We start from the raw sequence: 19611 nt of genomic DNA, 5'->3' as shown, positions 1-19611 counted from the left end.
GCTGAATAGGGTTGGAAAAGATAATAGGTGCATCGGATCAACGAGTCAGGTACGACCAGCAAATTATTGTTCTTGCAAACTGAGTGGAAATGACAGGCGCGCGTACACTTTTATTCAATTCATTCCTTTTAGGCCCCAAGGTCAGCCCCTGGAAAACAATAGGCAAATGTGATCGCGGGTTTCGTGTTTACAGCGAAGGATGGATCCAATTTCCGCTGAACACTCTACTCTGGCTGATTTTGCATTATTTGTCCACTCTATGCCGATTCTATTCTTTCTTCTGCTCATTATTGAAAATAAATGACATTGGGAAAAGTGCAGCAAAAAAGAATATCACAAAAGTTAGCATGATCTTCTCCTGCTCGTTACTTAAATTGTCGCCGATATTAAAAAATATGAACGGAGAAATGGGCCAGTGAGATGATGTTCATGAACAAAAAACGAGTTTCAGCCATCTCAAAACTATGTTTTCGAAATTGTTTAAAAATCCCAAAAATTCCAGCTGTAACAAAAGTCCAGCAAATTTCATACTTTGCATTACCCTGTTCCTAACCTGTTCTTGAATGAACTTGAACTTGTACCAAAAAGCAATTCGTCAAAGAGAACCCAAAATCAATGTGTTCTTAATAATCTCAATTTTGAAAAGTAGAAAAATTTTAAACAAGGTGTAAAATATTTAAGTTAAAATCCTGGATTGATTTTTTTCATATTTTTTTAATTAAATACAAACAACTATTTCTTTTATATACGCCAAAATATAACACACAAAGAAAATTAAAAATGGTTTGAGATGTCTGTTAATTATTATTACGAACCAACCAGACCACATAACACCATTTTTACGCCTCTCACAATGCAATTGTGTCGCTTGCGTTTCGTAGCCCTGCATTCCAATAAAACTGCCAAAATTATTTTAGCCTTTTAGAGTGCGGATTTTTGTTAGCAAAAAGCCAGAGACTAATGATTTACATTCAGGCACCATAAAGGTAGTCATCCTCTTTTTATCACAATTACATATTATACAAGGTCACAATGGCTATGTTTTTTGTCAATGTTGGTCCTCACAGATCAAGGCTCAAGCAGCAGCGCACGAAGCGCCACAGAACGTTGAACGCAACAGAAGTCGGTAAAGTTAGCAGCGCCAAGAGGCACCCGTTGCGTCGGCAAGCCGGAGGGTCCTTTCACGTACACGTGAGCCACCGGCGAGCGAAGGATCTTCTTGCTCTCGCTTTTTGGCTTGGTCCCCCGAGGGTTGGTCAGGGTGAGAGAGCGCAGGGCGTTTTTCAGTGGTGACCAACGCGAGTTAAAATCTTTTTCAACCACATTATTGGCTTTTTCATTCTGAAACAAAATAAAATTTTCAATTAATACACTGTCAATTTTGATATATAATATTTTTAATAGAAAATTATGCAGACCAAAAACGTCAAATTAACAATTTACCAATATTTAAAGATGATCTAATTGATTTTCATCTTGACAAATAAGCCCAACATATAAAAATTATACCTCTTTAAATTTAATTCAAATGTCTGCAAAATTCAGCTATAGTACTTTTTTTTTTAAAAAAATTTGATATGCTCACCTCATCAATTTCGGCGGCAGCAAGTGCTCGAGAGGTGGTTGTGGAATAATCACTAGAGTCACTGGCGGCGTTACGCGCTGTGTTGCGTCGCTTGACGCGTTGACGCCGCTTGAGACGTTCATCCTGATGCTGACGTTGTGTATCCTCGCTACTGTCCGAGTCGTTGGCGCTACTACTTGCTGACCAGCGCTGCATGGTGAGTGATGGCTCTTCCTCACCGGCGCCGTGTTTTATAGCGCCACACGCGCACAAGCCAAACCTGCGCCCTCCACCCCTAAGCCAGCCACCCCTTGTACTAAATTGGCGAACAATAAAATCATATAATCGAGTTTTGCCGACTGAGTGAGAACTCCTACTGGCATAGTCAAATAAACAAAGGAGACATAATATGCTTGCACTTATTGGAAGACAATTGAAATATAGACAACTAGTTTGAAAAGACTTGATTTGACCATGATTAATAAGAAGTCATGAATATTAGAATAAATAAAAAAAAAATATCCAAAACCAACACTTTTAGCTTAATTAATTTAAAATTCCTTGGCTTTTGGCTCTTTCATTTTACTTGGTTTTTTTATTTTATATTATTAATAATTTACGACAGTTTCATAAAATGAATTGTGTGAAAATGATCATTAATGCTTAAAAATATGCGCGCTTTCAACCATTTTTATTTTAAAATATGAGTACATATTTCACAAAAAAGTAAATCGGCAATCAAGAGTGTTAAAATAGAGTAATAGAAGTTAGCCGACCACAATGAAAAAATTGTAAAAATCAAGCAAGCTTGAGAGGTTGCAAAAATTTATTTTAAATAGGTCGAATGAAAGTTATTTTGTGGAAATTTTAGGCTGATAACTTTTTTTTTGTTCTTTGTTAGAAAAAAAATTTAATAATATATCATGAAAATTTTGCGTGACAAACGATTTAGAATTGCAGTGAAAATAAAATTGGTATAATAATGCACCTTTAAATATGTAAATGGATGAAGTACTTGTACATTTCCCATTATATTTTAAGTCCAATATTTCTTGTTTCGGGGTGCGGTTAGGAATTCTTCAAAAAACACAACGAAACCAACGTAAAGAAAAATAACGACTGTTAACAATAACGCTGTTTAATATAATTTTGGTTAAAATTTCAATATTATTAAGGATTCAATATGAATTTCATCTTATGATTAGTTAGGAATGGAGGCGGAGGTAGCCGATGAACTCTACAAATAAATAATATGACGGTGTTAATCAGCCGAACAATAATCACAATTTTTTGTGTATAATATATAATCAAAATCTAATAGTAACCTTTAGTACATAAACAGATTTTTTTCCTTTATGTAAGCAAAGCTTACACAGGTAGCCAGACTGAATTACATCAAGCTTGTGTTCCCACCACGAACGAGTGCGTGCGCCGTCATAATTGATTTTTTTATGTAACCATTAGTATAATTCATCTGGATCACACGACAGACGTAGAGTAATGCGGCCCACGCTAAACTCTTTGGTGCATCCCACACTTAATAACTGTTATAGATTATTTTGTACAAAATTTTTCCTCAATAGTTGATTTTTCTTTATGGCAAAAAGAGCATTAATCTGCTGACGTTGCAAAAAATTTGATCTACAGCGTTAACTATCTTTGATGGATGGGGTTGAGAAGCATCAAATTGGTCTCTAGCGATCATCTTTTAGGTCAATGGACTAGATCAAAAAGGTCAAATTGTTATTAACTAGCCACAAAAATTGGAGAAAACATCAAATTATGAAATACTTGAAAATTCACGTCAATATCTCACGTTAAATCTAAATAAAAAAATTTTGATTGGCTTTTGAAATCAAGGGGGTAAAAAATAATTTTATATAAATAAATATTATTTTTCGTCTGTCAACAATCCTTTTGCTTGCCTAGGAGCGAGAGACATAAACAATTACTTAATTTTTGCCGAGATTTGTTTCAACTATAAGTAATATTTTGGCAATGCTTTACACGGGTTTCAGAGAACACTTTTTGGGTTCAGAACTCGACGTAGGGAAAATGCATTGATTTTTCTTAAATAGTCGGTTTTTAGTCAAATAGTCAATAATAGCCAGTTTAAAAATGCTTAAAAATGAACCAAATAGTTGTGAAAAATGAAAATAAATCATTCTCATCTGTTATAGACTCAAGAAAAAAATTGTCAAAAAAGTTTTTTGCCCATCCCTATAATTATAGCATTTTACAAATCGCATGATAAGTTCCGACATGGCTCTGAAGGTGCACCCGTGTTTTGACTGATGCAAATCCTCTGCTGTAGTGTCAGTTGCCCTTCCCAGCCCCTGGGCAATGGCACGAAAAATCGCACGCAAGGTTGGCATCGCTCGCGTTGATTGACCCAATTCACTGGATTTGCGACATTTGACACTTGACTGGGGTCTCACAATCAAGATTCGATTGACGCATTAGCATTAAAAATCGCACTTTTTTTAAAGCCGAGACAGACAAGAGAGCCACTTTCACTTCTGAGCATTGACACTGACCGCTCTTGACCTCCAGAATACTAAGTAAGTAATTTGAATATTTTAAATTGAACTGCGGCGGCAAAACTATACATGTTCAAAAACTGCTAAAATTTGCATAGCTGTTTGACATTGATATTAAAATGCCGGACTTCATTAAAATTATAAAATTACGGATCTGGTTTTTGAATGTATAAAATAATTTATTAATTGTTGCTTTTTTTCAAATTATAAGCCGAGCAGCTTGGATTTTTATTCAATAAGAAATTATAAATCTGGGTTTACAATGAGTAAAAATTCCCCTATATTATTTTCAACTTATTCTTCGGTCTTTGACCCAGTTAATTGCAGATGCGTGAGTTGTAATCGATTTGATTGTATATAATTCAAAAAAATTCCTAATTTTCTCTCATTTCCATTTTGAAACACAAATTTAATAGTTGGGCCCTTATTAAGGGACTCTGAAAATGGTTATCAGGCGGAAGTTGTGGCACCGCAGGCGAGGTCTGCGCCATCCATCTCCGCAGATGTATCAATACTGCAAGGTCGATCGTGTCGCACTCCAGAGAGACCTTTCACTGATGCTGGTTGCAAGGTCACGGAGGATCTAGGAGCTGCCCGGTCAATCAATCGGCGCTACTCGCAGACTACTCGTGGCTTTAATATAAAATAATTTCAAAGGTAGTTAAATTGCCATTGCCAAGGAAATAACAAGTTCAATCAAGTTCAAAGTTTCTCACTTCAAATTTTTACCGCACTTTGTCTATAAACAATCAATATATAACAATTAAAAATTGATGCAGTTTATTCCAAAGAAACTCTTTCAAAAATTCTCAGTAAAGATTAAAAAATATTAATTTTGGTCTCATTAAGAGCTACTTAAATATTCAATTCTATAATTTTTTATAAATTTTTTTGAAATTGCAAAAACAATTGACATCAATTTATTCTGTTTAATTATTAGCCGCTTTATTCAATGAAGGTTGATTTAAATGTTAGCAAATAATAAACGGTTGCCAATAAACAGCACAGAACTTGATTCAAGTAGATCATGAATTTGTTACAAGTAACGTAGAAAAGTCGATCAATTACAATGCATAAGCCTATAATAGACATGGTGATCAGCTATCACAAATCGCGACGCACACAGGAGTCACTATTTCCGACCTTGTGAGTTTACGTTAACCTCGCTTCTATGGGGATTTCGCTTCAAACTTTATATCTATATAGACACTCGCCACATGCATAATTCCCCAGCTGACCGCTACAATAACAAGGCAATGCTAATTACCATATTTTAATTATTAAAAAAAAATCAAATTCTAATAAAAAGATGGGCTGAAAATAAATTAGGGTATTTATTTGTCTGCGGTTATTTAAACTGGCGCAAAGTGAAACAAAGAGGCAGGTTTAGGTTTCTACCAAAAAATTATTCATAAAAAAGTAATAAACAAAATGATTAAAACGTTGAATTTTGTCTTTAGCAGTAATTAAGAAAAGAACATGCTAAAGCGTCGAGTTTCTTATAATTTAAGGTCATTACCATTTTTATTGCTTCTAATTAATTATGACGCATCCATTGTATTGAAGAAATACAGAAATTCCTGGGAGAGAATGCTTTAAATTTACAACAAACACAAGAAATATTTATGTCGTTGTGTTTGTTTGTTCCAATTTACTATTAACTAGCCGGCGCCTTTTTTCAATACAAATTTTCTGAATCTATTGACCTGCATTGGTCATGAAAAGAGTATCGGGCAATTGTGCAAGCGTTTTTTTTTTTGCCATTTCTGCGATTGAGGTCACACCTTGGCCTAACCTCCGCACGCCGCCAGTCCGCAAGGTAGACAGACTACTCTTAACACAGCATCTCTCGTTCCCTGCGCCGTTTTTGAAACGCGCGCAAACACCGCGTGCGATGTTTGAAAAAATAATGTTGGATTATTAGGGTGTTTTTTGTTTTTGATGACTTGATGAGGTTGTTGCGATTGACAATCCTCATATTATATACCCTTTCACGCCGATCCATATAATTGTATTCCTGTCAGTCTGCAGTCGATTCGATACATATCTTACTAGTTGCACGTACATACAAACACACACTCGTATCCAACTTTTACGTAATGTGTGCAAATGGGTGCCCTGTCGTAATTCGCAGCGTGTGCGGATAAATAAGCGCGAGTGCGCGCGCGAATGCAAGAATGGTCTGATAAATTGTCACACACAAAACTCGCTCCCACATGCCGTATTTGCACGGTCAGATGAGCAAACTAGTTAAATGGGCAAGAGTTCAAATGCACTTGCAACGCGTGTACACCAACGAGGATTTAGTTTGTGTAATTATGACCTACTTTGATGCACTAAAAATACATAAATTTCAACCGAATCACAAATTTTCAGCAGCTATTTCATTGACAGCACTTTTTGTGTCAATTAACGTCAATCGCACAGTTAATAAATAATATTTTAATATGAGACTATGATCATCATACCTCAAGACTACCTGTGATGAATGTGAAAATAGGAAAACTGAATGAACTTCACATAAAGCAGCTTGGTTAAATTCTACAATAATTTACAATTAAAAATTCTAACATGGTATTATTCCCAAATCCATTTAAATTAGATCAGTTTTCAATTTTACTGCTGACATGTAAAATCTTTTTCAACTCTGGAAAAACTATAGTAAAGATTTCTATTTTGCACATGCTCTATTCAGATTCAATTTTAAATTCATTTTATTTCCCTCAATAAGTGAAAACAAATTATTAAGATAGTCTTCAATTTTCAGATGAAATCAAAAAGCTATCCTTGGGATAAATTCAGTTCTAAATATATCACCTAGGTTCACTCAGAAAATGTATTCATGCGCATAAAAATGTTTTTTAATAGTGGAAAATTATGTGTACTCGTTAAACGCTCAGGAAGTCTTGCAATAATAATTTCAGGGAACTGGGCAGTTACATTGAGCTCAACTGCTTAAAAATGTTTTGATTGCCGTCGATCCTTAAGATTACTCTAATTATAATACCCTGCATATATTGAAAAATTAACTTTTGACAGTCCTTGTAAAACGCTTTTCTACGTAAAATCGCCTCAAGCTACGTTCAAATTTCTCGTTACGCTCCAAACGCACTTGCACAGTCAAATCATATACAAAATTGACAAACAGCACGTAATTTGTTGTCAGGGATGGAACGTAAAAAAAACCGGGATAAACTGCTCTCGTTTTTATTTTAATGTCTTCACTTCTAATAAAAGCCTTCAGCTTATAACAAATGGAAACCAAACCCAGAACTCTATTCTTTCATGGAATTGCAATTTATTCACTTTTCTGTCGCAACTCTAGTCCTTCCGTGAGTCAAGGCTGAAATAAATGCAGATTCTGCAAACTCAACCCTCCGTACCATCAAGACTCGAATTTCCAAATCGTTCCTGAAACATTCGGTAATTCATAGAAAATCCAGAGTGCCTCTTGCTTAATTTTTAAGTGTAGAATGAGTTTATTTCTGAAAATCACGCATGGCAGCATCAGTGATAATTTGAATTTTGAAATAATTAAGTTGCCGTAAAGATAATAATATAAATAATATTAATATTGAAACACGATTTAAAGTATGCTTTATTGACACTGCGATTAGAAACAATAATGTAATTTCTTCATTTTCTTTTATAATACTCAAATCGCAATAAAATCGAGAATAATTAAGCATTTTATAAATATATATATATATAAAGTAATTTTATTAATAAACAAATTATTTTTATATCCAGTACGAATTATATCATTATCGGATTCTTGAGACTCGTTTTAAATTACTTAACTTGCGTGATCCGCTCTACTAATGAACTGAATGATTATTCTCCTCAATGCCATTTAATTTTGCAAATTTATTAGCCGCGGGATATTCTCGTACGTCGTAGTACGGCCCTTTTCAATTATTAAAAGAATATAATTATTTTCATTATAGTGGAATCGTAATCGAGGACCTGAAAGTTAAATAACCTTTCCTCATCTTGCCGACTCGCACATAGAGGGGAGGGAGACCTCAAAGACGTCTTGCAGCTCCTTCCCTGAGCTCAGGATGCTGGGTATAAAAGGAATCGGTGGCTTGACAGAGGCACGTTTCTATCCCCAGAATCAACCATGTACAAGCTGGTGAGTGTTAAAACCATTCATTCTCATGCGGTATAACATTAGCTGATGAAAAAATCTTCAATCAAAGTTCTTTGAAAGTTTCAATGAAACTATTCATATTTTTCATTTGCTTCCTTTAAAAATATGTTAAGTAAAAACACAAAACTGCAAAGTTTATATTTTAAGTTGATTTGTTTGCAGTGTTTGAATTATTCTTTTTGGCGTTTTAACAAATCTCTGCATTTAACACATCCTAGGACCCTTTTTCAACTTTCATTTGACTTCAAAGGCAATTTTTTTTTTATTAACAATAGTTTAAATTATATCAAACTTAAAAAACAAAAATTAATTAAATAATGAGACCAACTTTACCATTTTAGTCTTTCCTTTCAAAAAGCTCTGATCGTTAGAAATAAATGTAGTTTTAAATTTATTTGAAAATAAATTAGCCTTATGTATACATACACTACATAATTTATTCGATTTTCATTATATCAATTTATTAAAAAAATTAAATTAAATTAAACTCATCAACCTCTTGCAATAATGACAATGATATATGATGCGACAATTGCAATAATTCGTGAAAAAAACTAAAATGTTATGATCGATTATTTACAGAATTTTAATTTGTATTTGTTTCTAGTTCGTCCTCGCTGCCCTCGTGGCCGTTGCCTCCGCCGGAGTCCTCACCCCCGTGGTGCACTCTGTGCCCGTCGTGCACGCCGCCCCCGTTGTGCACCACACCGTGCCCGTGGTCCACTCCGTCCCCGTCGTCAAGACCGTCGTGCCTGCCGCCGTCAGCCACTCTTCCATCGTGAGGACCCACTCTGCCATTGTCCACCCCGTCCCCGTTGTCAAGGCTGTGGCTCCCGTTGTCGCTGTCCGCCACCACGTGCCCGTGATCCGCACCCACCACGTCCCCCTTGTGCACCACACCCCTGTCGTGCACACCGGTGTCGCTTATGCCGCCCACGCTCCCGTCGTCCGCGTCCTCTAAGAACCCCAATTTCACAAACTCTGAGTGATAATTTATTGAAAGTCAACCAACAACCCCCTGTTTCGTTATTGCAATATCCACCACCATCGTCAGCGTGAATATCATCTGAGCCGCCGACGTTGATATTTCCTTTGTTACACGCATTGGAATGCAACAATCCTCATTCTGTGAATAAAAATGCCAAATTGCCAAAATACTTAAATTTGGATTTTCCTTTATCACGAGCATGAACAAATATATACTGGGGGTTGCATGTTGATTTCCAATCAATTATCATACATCGTTGAAAATTTCGCACAACAAGTTTTCGATTTCACAATTTGATTGCGAAATGAGAATAGTGAAACTAGCCAGATTTACGCTCTCAACGCTTTTTAAACTAGTATTCAATTTAGTTAAGAAAAGTAAATCCAGATAATTTGTGTATTTATTTTTCATTTTGAAAAAGTTCTAACTTTTGAAATTTGGGCATTCAAAGAGACGTTCATTTTCATTGAAGGTTGGCTTTAATTATTTTTAATAATCAAGCGGCTTTAAAAGTTTCAGTCATAGATTAAAACCATTTTCATGAGCAAACTCAATGCTGTAGTAAAATCAAGAAAGGAGAAAAGCGTTTAAAATAAATTATAGAGATATGGAAATTTTGATAACTTTTCATTTACGGCGTTGAGGATAAAATAATTTCAGCTTTGCCATATATTAGTGGCGCTAAGTTTAAATTTAAAATCTTTCTAAACTTGCTAGGACTAGACCAGACTACACTAATATGTTAATGAGAAAAGCATTGCAAAAAGGGAGTTGCATAATTCCAAACACAGGCGCGTGAGCCAGTTTGAGGTGCGAGATCGGAGTAAATTAATAATCGCAGGCACAAGCATATGGAAGCAATAATTTAGAGATGATTGCCGGTTTTCACTTGCAAGCGCGCGACGCAGCCTTGACAACAATAATCAAGCCCCCCTACCATCGCGTTTGTTTCTGCAAATTTTTGCATAACTCTATGTTGTAGACCAGAGGAAGTTCAAGCAGTTTGTGGACAAGCTTTTGATCTTGACTTCATTAAAAATAAATTATTTTCGCACTCTTCATTACAAAATTTTATATTTTATGTAATAATTTTGAGCATCAAATTTTACAATTTAAACAATTTGTTCCCTTTTAGTTTGCCAAAAGAAAATTTTTTATTACTTTTCATTCGTTTTTTATTTTTATTTTTTTAGAAAATAAAATTAATTTAATAAGGTATAAACCGTCTTTGTTCAATAAGAAACTGCTTCTGTGAATTGCATCCAATCAAAGTTTTTTTGAACGAAAAGTAAATCCTCGTTTCTCTACGTTCTACTTTTCAGGGATTTGCGTGTCTGGGTCGGACTTTGGATGTGCGCGCACGTGGGCACTTATGAGGCATATGATAAATAACTATTTCAGTGTAGCCTAAAAATAGTTATTTGCACGAAGCAACACATTTTGCCACAGTTTATGAAATAATCTATTTCCAACATATTTATATGTCAGGATGTTATTTAGATGAGGGTTTTCACAATTAATTAACTGTCTTGAGGCAGAATGATGAAGGGAAAATGTTTATCCAGATTTACAATTTTTGTAAATTATTCATTGTTAGTATGAAAATGGTATGTGAGCCAATATTTTTCTCCAATTACTATTTTTTGAGAAAATAAATTAACGGAATCAAATGCTCTTTAATCTGAAAAGAACATGCCAATTTATTATATTTTTGACTTGAAAATGATCTTATTTTAATTATTGTTTTGTTATTTACAGGTCCAGACCTACAAAGTGAAGGCTCCTAAAGTGCATCTTCTACCCTCCCTGTCCTTCTTCAAGGTTAAAGCACCCAAGGTCAAAACCGTCCACACTGTTCACCAAGTTCCCGTTGTGGTGCATCATGCGGCCCCTGTTCTTCTAGTTCATTAGTGATTTGTAATGAATGAACAATCTCAGTTGATGACTGATTGACCTATAATTTATTATATTTATTTTGACTTGCTCAAAATACTGCACAAATGTAAAAATATTATTGTGTTTAAATTTAATAAATTCATTTTCAATCAAATTGAATGTTAATCAAATCAAAGTTTTACACCTAAAATATTTTTTCAAAGTTTTTTATAAGAAAAAAATTAAAAAATAAATTTATGTGAAATGTACTTCAACATACAGCAGAACGCAGACAAAACTCAGGCAAGACAATTCGGGACTCCACAAGCCAAAATCAACCCTCGGTCCTCTAAACACATTGGCAGAAAGCAATATTTTCCAAGAAAAGCTACCACAAAAAGGCGTATTGGAAGGCCAGCTGCCGTATTTAATAATAACTTCAATGTAAAAATTTAAAATTTATTAAAAAAATGTATTTATTGTTTTTATTTGTTGCAAAGTTGCGCCAGCCACCGCCGGCCAAATTTGTAAAATATCCCCTAAATTCAAAAATTTTAAAATTCATAAAGCAATTCGGCATGCTTCATGAATAATTTTAGTAAATGATATTTTGCTCTCTTTGATTGTGAAAATTGCAGAACACAGTATAACTTTACTGTTGCTTTGAACTTTCCCTTAAGAATAAATTATAATTGGTGCACATGTCTGAATTCAAATTTCGCTTTTTCTCTGTCTTTTTTTAGTAGTTTATTGTTTCGTAGAAAAATCAATATCCTGCTCACCTGACCTCGGCCGAGAAAGCTCATAAATTATGGCTGCAGCCTGTCTAGCCCAAAACTTAAAAAGCACGATAATGTGTTTTTCTAAGAAACAATAAAGGATTCTAAAAAAAAAAAAAAAAAAAAAAAAAAAAAAAAACACCAAGGAAAAACCAAACTCAAATGCAGACACCCTCGATCGTGAAATTCTTCTACAAAAGAAAATAATTTTTTTTAAACCATGTCGTATTAGAAAGAGTTATGTTAGGCGCTAAACTTGTTTATAATTTAAATTTTGACAAGTTTTAATGGAGAATAATTTTTTTCAATTGAGCAAATTTAAGAAGAGGAAAATGGAAATTAAATACGCCTACATACAAGAGAGGAAAATTAATCTCACAATTTTCAAAGTATTAAGAAAGCTTTTGAAAAAGTCTTTCATTTTATGATTCCCATTACTTTTTCCATGGGCGATGTATTGTTAATATTAAAAAAGTTTCGCCCTTTCTTTCTACAAAACAATAAATAATAATTGGTGTAAATAACATTTTTTGCACAATGATCTTGCATTTTAACACCTTTCACTGCTCGCATGAATTTTCGTCCGTTATATTTATTAAATAAAAAAAGATGTATTATTATCAAATACAAATTAATTTACCTTGACGTAAATTATTAAATTAAATGTAAAAATACTTTGATCTTCGCACATTCCTCATTGCAACAAAACCACTACGGTTGAAATGCAGAGAAGTTTTTTTTAAACGGTTACACTAAATTTAACCTTTTTGCGTGGTTGTTTATCAAAGAGATCAAAATCAAATATAGTAGTAAAAAAAAATACTACGCAATAATTTCCTTTTCCTCCCACAGTGCGGCTTAGCAATGCATAGATGATATGGCGTGAGACAAGTGTGGCCTTGGAAGGCACCGAAAACCACTGCAAGGTCTCGAGATGCTCTGCATCTGTTGGAGAACCACCCGGAAATTCATCCGGAGGTGTATAAAAGGTGGTTCGGCGCGAGTAAACAACATTCTGTCTCTGCAGCCAGACTTCAAAGCACCATGTACAAGCTGGTGAGTAGATAAAAGCGATTTTTTGCCATTGCCAAACATGTCATACATACTATGAGCGCACACGTAACAGGGGCGAATCTGCGAGTGACAGTGACCAGGGTTGTTTTGTAAGTTGCATACAAAGGCGCTGACGCAATTAATTCGCCGTCCGAAACCAACCATTCAGCGGACACAAATCTATAATGTTCGTTGAATATGTCAATTTTTTGCCAGCTAACACAAAAATTACCGAAACATTGCATCATTGTACATCTACAAGGGGGAAATTTACTAAATATTAGCATATTTTTTTTAATTTTTCTAACAAAAAATCTACACGTTTAGCAATTAAGTCATTTTTTTTAAATTAAATCTAATTTTTAAATTTTTTCCAAACATTTTAAAACAATCAATAGTGAAAAATTTACTTTATTTCTTTAATTTTCCAGGTTATTTTCGCCGCCCTGGTCGCCGTGGCCACCGCCGGATTGATTCCTTCCACCATCATCTCGGCCCCCGCCCTGTCCATCCACCCGGCCCCTCTGTTGCGCGCTGCCCCCCTGGCCTACCATGCCCCTCTGCTGCGCACCGCCCCCGTCGTTGCCCCTCTGGCCTACTCGCCCGCCGTCCTGCGCTCCTCCACCGCCTGGGGCAACGCTGCCTGGGCTCCTGGCGTGACCTACGCCTCCGCCGCTCACCCCATTCTGCTGTGAGCTCACCCTGACAGCGCCACCCCTAGTTTGTAAGGGCGCATCCAGACGTAGCCGAGATTGGCATGATTCATGCTAGCTCGGAGTACGTTTTGGTGGCGAAACATCGACCACTTGTCCAACTGGTGCAGTGTCTGACAGCGTGATGACTAGATCACGATTCTCCGATACACCCAAATCTGTACATGATTTTATTGCTCAAATAGTCTGACGCATTATGACATGAATCAAATAAAACACTTTATCAACTGTTAAAATCTCAAAAATTGACTTTTGAACTACTATACCCGTTTATTCTATTTAATTTTAAGTTTAGTGCTGCATTTCCTTCAAAAACAATTATTAATTTTTATGAAACATTTATTGATTTTCTTCTCTCCTAATACTTGAAGACGGTAGCATAGTGAAATAATGATCTATGGTGCTGTATTTTTTTTTTAATTCTCGATTGAACAAAATTATTTATTATTACTTTTTCCCTTTAAATAATTATGAAAGCTAGCCATTAATCCGTGGCCTATATACATGCAAAAATAAGTGCTGCCTAATTCATATGGAGTAAAACCGTTTTTAACTGGTTTTTAATGCCCTTTGATTTATTTATTTATTGTTGTTTATTCTTCACAATGAAGGCAATGGAAAGAAAATAACAAAATAATATAAAGAAACGGAAGGTTGATTGCTAAAAAAAATTGGTCCAATCAAATTTACAATTGAATAATAATTTTAAATTATGGCAAGGAAAAATTTAGCTTACTTGTTCATTGAATTTTGTCTTTTAAGTAAAAAATGTTTAATAATTGAACAATGGATTTCCTCCTTAAATTCCAACTTAAAAAAATGAGATGAATATTTCAACTTTATCCGTGGAGATGAGAAAAGTGAAAAGGTAAGAAAATTATAATTTTTTTTATAATCTTTAAACCCCTGGAACTGACGAGTGCCAATATTTTTTATTGCGTTCTTACAATTTAAAAATTAATGGAATAGAAATAAATTTTTGTATAAGCATGATCTTTCAACTTTTAACCAAACCTTTAGGCAGAAGGGATTTGGCATTTTACAAAAAAAAACCCTCTCTATCAAATCAGTCTTATTTACCAGCCATTTTTTGTAGCAAGAATCATATTGTATTGTCTCAAAATAAGGAAAACGAATTGATTATTTCATATGCAGAGCAGAATTTTAATAAAAATATTTCATTTGACTTTTTTACAATTTTCAGTTTCAAAAACCCAGCTTTCAACAACGAATGTTTAAATTGTGACATTAAACGTAGGTGACGGCGGGGGCGGCGGCAACATAGGGAGCAGCGTAGGGGTTGACGTAGCGGGCAGCGACGGGGGCGGTGTAGACGAGACCGTTGTGGGTGCGGGCGACGTACTGGGAACTGCTGGCCAAGGGCAGGGCGGCAGGGACGGTATAAGCGGCGGCGGCAGGGACAGTGTAAGCGGCGGCGGCAGGGACGGCGTAAGCGCCTCCATAAAGAAGAGCAGGCTTGGGTGCGGGGGCAGGAGCGGCGGAGGCGGCGAGCACCAGGCAGGCGGTGGCGAGGACCTGATTTATTTTTAAAATAAAATTTTTTTAATGAAAAATACCCTGTGGAAATAAATTTCAACTTACGAGCTTGAACATTTTGGAAGGAGGAGGTTTGTTTGCTGCAGTTGGATGAGAACTGATGCTCTTGTCAAAGGTGACAGCCCTTTTTATATTATGATGACCAGATTGCAGACTATGTGGTCAACGCGTTGAACAATAATGGAGAAAGCGCAACTAGGCTTTTTGTCATTCCGTCCACGTGCCAACTTATGTAAGCGATGATACACGCTCGAATCAGGCGCCAATCAATATTTTATCAAGCAATGGCCGGTGTTCAACAGGGACAAATTCATTGCAAAATTGGAAGGCCATGTGAAGTCACTTCTGGTTATACACATTTGACCGATTATAGCTCATCCCAATAAAAACAAATTGCAAATAAAGTAGTTTATTACATTCAAATGAAAATTATTTTTGCTGCAAAATATTTTATTGGTTATGAATATGAGGAATTTTTTTTAAATATATAATTTATTTTTACGTTTGGGTCACCCGTGCCTTTTCTTGAGCTCGAGAAAAACAAGCTCCAATTTTTATCTAGATATGTTTTATTTAAAAATTTATTTCTCAACACCATTTTATAAATAATAATTAGATCAGACATTATCAAAAAAATTCAAGTTTTCAGGGAAAAATTATATGAAATTTATCCACTTTTTTTTACTTTTAATTGATGAGGTAGAGTTAAGCTTTTCCGTTAACTTGCTGTGATTGAAAATTGTGAATATTTGTGGTAATTATTGAATTTTTATTTCTCACTCTGGCTATTTTATCGCAATTATTAGTTTATTTTCAGTACCAAACATTAGCAGATGATTTTAATTCCTGGCTCCAATTTGACGATGAGAGGTAATTAAAAATGAAAGTCTCCTCATTGCCATTCACCACTTACAAAAGCCAAGGCTTGGAAGAGAAAAAGGTGTAATAGACCGGAAACAACAGCTATTATCATCCGCGGTTTTTATTTATTTTTTGTACATAAAAATATGAGTGCGTAAGTTAAAAACAAGGACCCAAACATTTACAAGCTTGAAGAGCTGCAATTTTATTTTATTATTTCATTTCTGTCCCAATTTTGCACTGCCAAGGTTTGTTATTCAATCACAATGCTGGCTGAGATTTCATAGAAAACGCTTTGATAAAAAAAATCACAAATTTTTTAATCTATTTTAATTTATCAATTTGATTCATTTTTAAATAAAAGTGAATTTAAGCTAAGGATTGCATTTTAATTTTTTTTTATTTAACGCGGAATAAAATAATATTCCTTGGATGTGAGGAAATTGTTGCTTCTAACGCATCGCATCACTGCTTTTATAAGGAGCACCCAATGAAAATTAATTAACATTCGAGACGCGCGTGTCTTTCTTTATATTGTCGCGTGCGCGCTTTAAAGAGATAGGGTCGATCTGCGGAGGTTATGCCAATTGTTGGGCCATTCTGGCGCTGTGTGCTGTGAAAAATAAGCAATGCCTTGTGACACACAGGCCACCAATTATGTTATACGCCCCGATAATAAAAATTGATAGTGTACGTATTGATTGCTGGTGGGGAACAACGACTTGCGTTATTTCGCAGAAGCGCTTCATATAAAAGGGTTAGACGAACCTCTTCAGGGCATCAGTCACCTGAAAGCATACCATGGCAGCCAAAGTTGTGAGTACAACCATTTTTACAATCAAATATTTCAATTCAATTAAAATTAGTTTTAATTTAATCAGTAATGAAATCGATTTATTTAAAAAAAATGTTCAGTTATAATTTTTTAATAGCTAAAAAAAATTATATTAAGTCTCAGGAATTCTGAGAATATTTTTTTATTTATATGTTTGCTAATTATTTTTTTAAAATAGATTTTTTATTGAATTTTTATATTAATTTTATTTTCATTTTTTCATTTGTGTGATTTTTAAATTTCAGTTCACAAAAAGTCAATTTATTAAAAAAAATGTTCAGTTAGAATCTTTTAATAGCTCAACATAACATTTCAGTTTTATCAAGTCTCATTGTCAGCACTACAGTGAATAATTTTATTATATTTGTTATTTCTTTTTTTAATAATTTTTTTATTGAATTGTTAATATTAAGTTTATTTTCATTTTTACATTTTTTTTTTTTTTAATTTCAGTTCACCATTTTCGCTCTGTGCGTCACGCTGGCCGTGGCCAAGCCGCAATACTTTGCCGCTGCACCGGCCGTCGTGGCCGCCGCTCCAGTGACCACCGTGTCGCACTCGGCCGCCCTAAGCGCGCACCCTGTTCCCGGCACCAACCTGATCAGCGGCTACAGCCACCAGGCGGTGCACAAGATCTCGAGGTCCGCGGCCCTGCTCGCCGTCCCCGCAGCCTCCTACGTGTCTTCCCCGTACGTCGCCGCCGCTCACCCCTTCAGCCCCTACGTCTCAGCACCCTATGTTTCCGCACCCTACGTTTCTGCCCCCGCATACTACGTCTGAAGGCTGAACCTTGCCAATTTTATTGGAGATGAATCTAATCAGTTAATTCGTGTAAATTATTCTATGTGAAAATAAATTCATTTTCCGTCACAATTTATATCTTTGTCTGGTTATTCGAATTTTATCTGCTGGACTTTTTAACTCTTTCTAATCCAATATAAGTTTGGATAAGAGTTAGAAGTCAGAAGGCCACTGATTTTCATAATTAAATTTTATCAGGATTAACAATTTTCATGGCTTTATGAAGCGTTTGAGTGCCTTTTTTGCAGGTTATCAAAGTATACGCCGCACAAAATTTGTAAGGAAAAATCTCTTTTTATGCTAATTGTAAGAATAATTCCGTAAATAAGTAGTTCATAACAATCCTTCTGTGCCAAAACGCCGATTACTGTGAATCTCCAAGCTATGAAAATATTATAAAACATATTATCTGACATGTTGGACTGAAAAAATTACATTCATTTCTGGACACTCAACCATCTATACGTATGGATGCCTTAAAAATAGATATAAAATTTGATAAAATTACAACAATTATTGCAAGTCTTGTTAAATGCATATTTTTTGCCGCCATAAAATTATATTTTGGATTGAAAATAATAATTCTCGTCCGATCCGCCATAATATTATATTATTAGGGCATGTGGCCGACGATTCATCGCATCTATCTATGTTTCCGTAAAATTGGTGATTGAGATTTCGGCCATTGGAATTTTTATTCCGAACCGATGCTGGGCACTGCGCCAGTCTTCGCGCTAAAATTAGATAATTCGGTTTGGTCCTACCTTTGAGTGCACCAGCGACGCAGTTCCTGGTCGTTTTGGGTTCTCAGCAGGTCGGTAAGGTCCTCCGTCGGCTCCAAATTCTGCGAGATGTCCCGACACCTCGAAAATATGACATTTTTGTTTACGTTTCGTCCCTTTCCTCCGCATGACTCACTCTCCCTCCGTCTATTGCACATCGTCTGTACATTATCACATATTTTGCTTGCTGGAGAGTCGAAGACGAGAATGAACAAGTCAATACGCGCAGGAAGAGAGAGCATGCGAGAGTCGCAGGAGCAATAATTGCCAAAAAGTATAGTTACGTGAGTTTTAAAGCTTCGAACATTCAGCCGTTATATAAAGAAATTTATCTTATTCTATAGTTTATATGAATTTAACAAAAAAAAAAAAATTTATTTAAATTTTGTTTCCATGGATTGAGATTTAATTTTATTGGAGAAATTCAAGCGATTTGATTTAATACAATTTGCAGATGGCAGGCTGGTTATTCGCTTGAAATAAAAGATTATAGGCAGAACTTGATTAGGGATTTTATTTATTATGTAGATCTGTAGATGTAAAAATTATACAGGAGAAACTACCCTGATTTTTTGGCTACAGCTTTCATCAAAATTTAAAAACTATTTTTTTTATCAGCAATAATTAAATCCTGTGCAGGTGTGTATCAAATAATTTATTTTACAAAATTATGCATTATAAAGAATATAATAATATGTCATTGTGAAACAAAATTGATACTTTTTCCAGTACATAATTTACGCTGCAATCTGCAATGCGGAGCTGGATTTTATGTATTTTTTATTGCTTAGATCTTGGTAAATAGCCCAATAATGCGTTTCAGTGAGTTGCTCACTAACACTTATGTGTACCTATTTTACTCGTCCCAATCAATTTTTATTCATACACTTGATTGTTTTGACTTTTTTGGAAAAAAGAATTGAATTAGAATTAATCCTTAATTTTCATAAATTAGCAATGCGTTTTGTTTCATATTTAATGAGATAAAATATTAAATTATTTATTAATGAATAATTTTATGCTCTTCACATTCTCATTAAATAATTATATTTTACTGAGCAGAAATTGTTCTGAATAAATTATGCTGTTTCAATATTTTTTCCAAAATTT

The 19611-nt window shown here is 34.9% G+C and overlaps 5 protein-coding genes across 5 annotated transcripts; 3 read left to right on the top strand and 2 right to left on the bottom strand.

Annotated features, from left to right (window-relative positions):
* Positions 1–754: 754 nt before the first annotated feature.
* Positions 755–1797, bottom strand: LOC132197903 (uncharacterized). The gene is made up of 2 exons (XM_059621505.1): positions 1586–1797; positions 755–1341 (listed from the first exon to the last, which is right to left on the bottom strand). Exons 1-2 carry the CDS (start codon positions 1778–1780, stop codon positions 1069–1071), a joined length of 468 nt encoding a protein of 155 aa, XP_059477488.1. The 5' UTR covers positions 1781–1797; the 3' UTR covers positions 755–1068.
* A 6297-nt stretch (positions 1798–8094) lies between these two features.
* Positions 8095–9420, top strand: LOC132198037 (A-kinase anchor protein 14-like). The gene is made up of 2 exons (XM_059621711.1): positions 8095–8239; positions 8865–9420. Exons 1-2 carry the CDS (start codon positions 8228–8230, stop codon positions 9216–9218), a joined length of 366 nt encoding a protein of 121 aa, XP_059477694.1. The 5' UTR covers positions 8095–8227; the 3' UTR covers positions 9219–9420.
* Positions 9421–12880: 3460 nt separating this feature from the next.
* On the top strand, positions 12881–13921 carry LOC132197349 (cuticle protein-like). Its single transcript, XM_059620595.1, has 2 exons — positions 12881–12955; positions 13384–13921. Exons 1-2 carry the CDS (start codon positions 12944–12946, stop codon positions 13645–13647), a joined length of 276 nt encoding a protein of 91 aa, XP_059476578.1. The 5' UTR covers positions 12881–12943; the 3' UTR covers positions 13648–13921.
* Positions 13922–14578: 657 nt separating this feature from the next.
* On the bottom strand, positions 14579–15347 carry LOC132197528 (cuticle protein 16.5-like). The gene is made up of 2 exons (XM_059620870.1): positions 15268–15347; positions 14579–15201 (listed from the first exon to the last, which is right to left on the bottom strand). Exons 1-2 carry the CDS (start codon positions 15277–15279, stop codon positions 14914–14916), a joined length of 300 nt encoding a protein of 99 aa, XP_059476853.1. The 5' UTR covers positions 15280–15347; the 3' UTR covers positions 14579–14913.
* Positions 15348–16753: 1406 nt separating this feature from the next.
* LOC132197356 (uncharacterized) lies at positions 16754–17793 on the top strand. Its single transcript, XM_059620602.1, has 2 exons — positions 16754–16899; positions 17372–17793. The coding sequence occupies exons 1-2, from the start codon at positions 16885–16887 to the stop codon at positions 17696–17698; spliced, it is 342 nt and encodes a 113-aa protein (XP_059476585.1). The 5' UTR covers positions 16754–16884; the 3' UTR covers positions 17699–17793.
* The last annotated feature ends 1818 nt before the right edge of the window (positions 17794–19611 follow it).

The sequence above is a fragment of the Neocloeon triangulifer genome, unplaced genomic scaffold (genome assembly GCF_031216515.1).
Source record: "Neocloeon triangulifer isolate White Clay Creek 2 clone unplaced genomic scaffold, ASM3121651v1 ptg000012l, whole genome shotgun sequence".
In the NCBI taxonomy this organism is placed as follows: Eukaryota; Metazoa; Arthropoda; class Insecta; order Ephemeroptera; family Baetidae; genus Neocloeon; species Neocloeon triangulifer.
The sequence above is the reverse complement of the archived record's forward strand: the minus strand, read 5'-3'. Positions and strand labels throughout refer to the sequence as shown.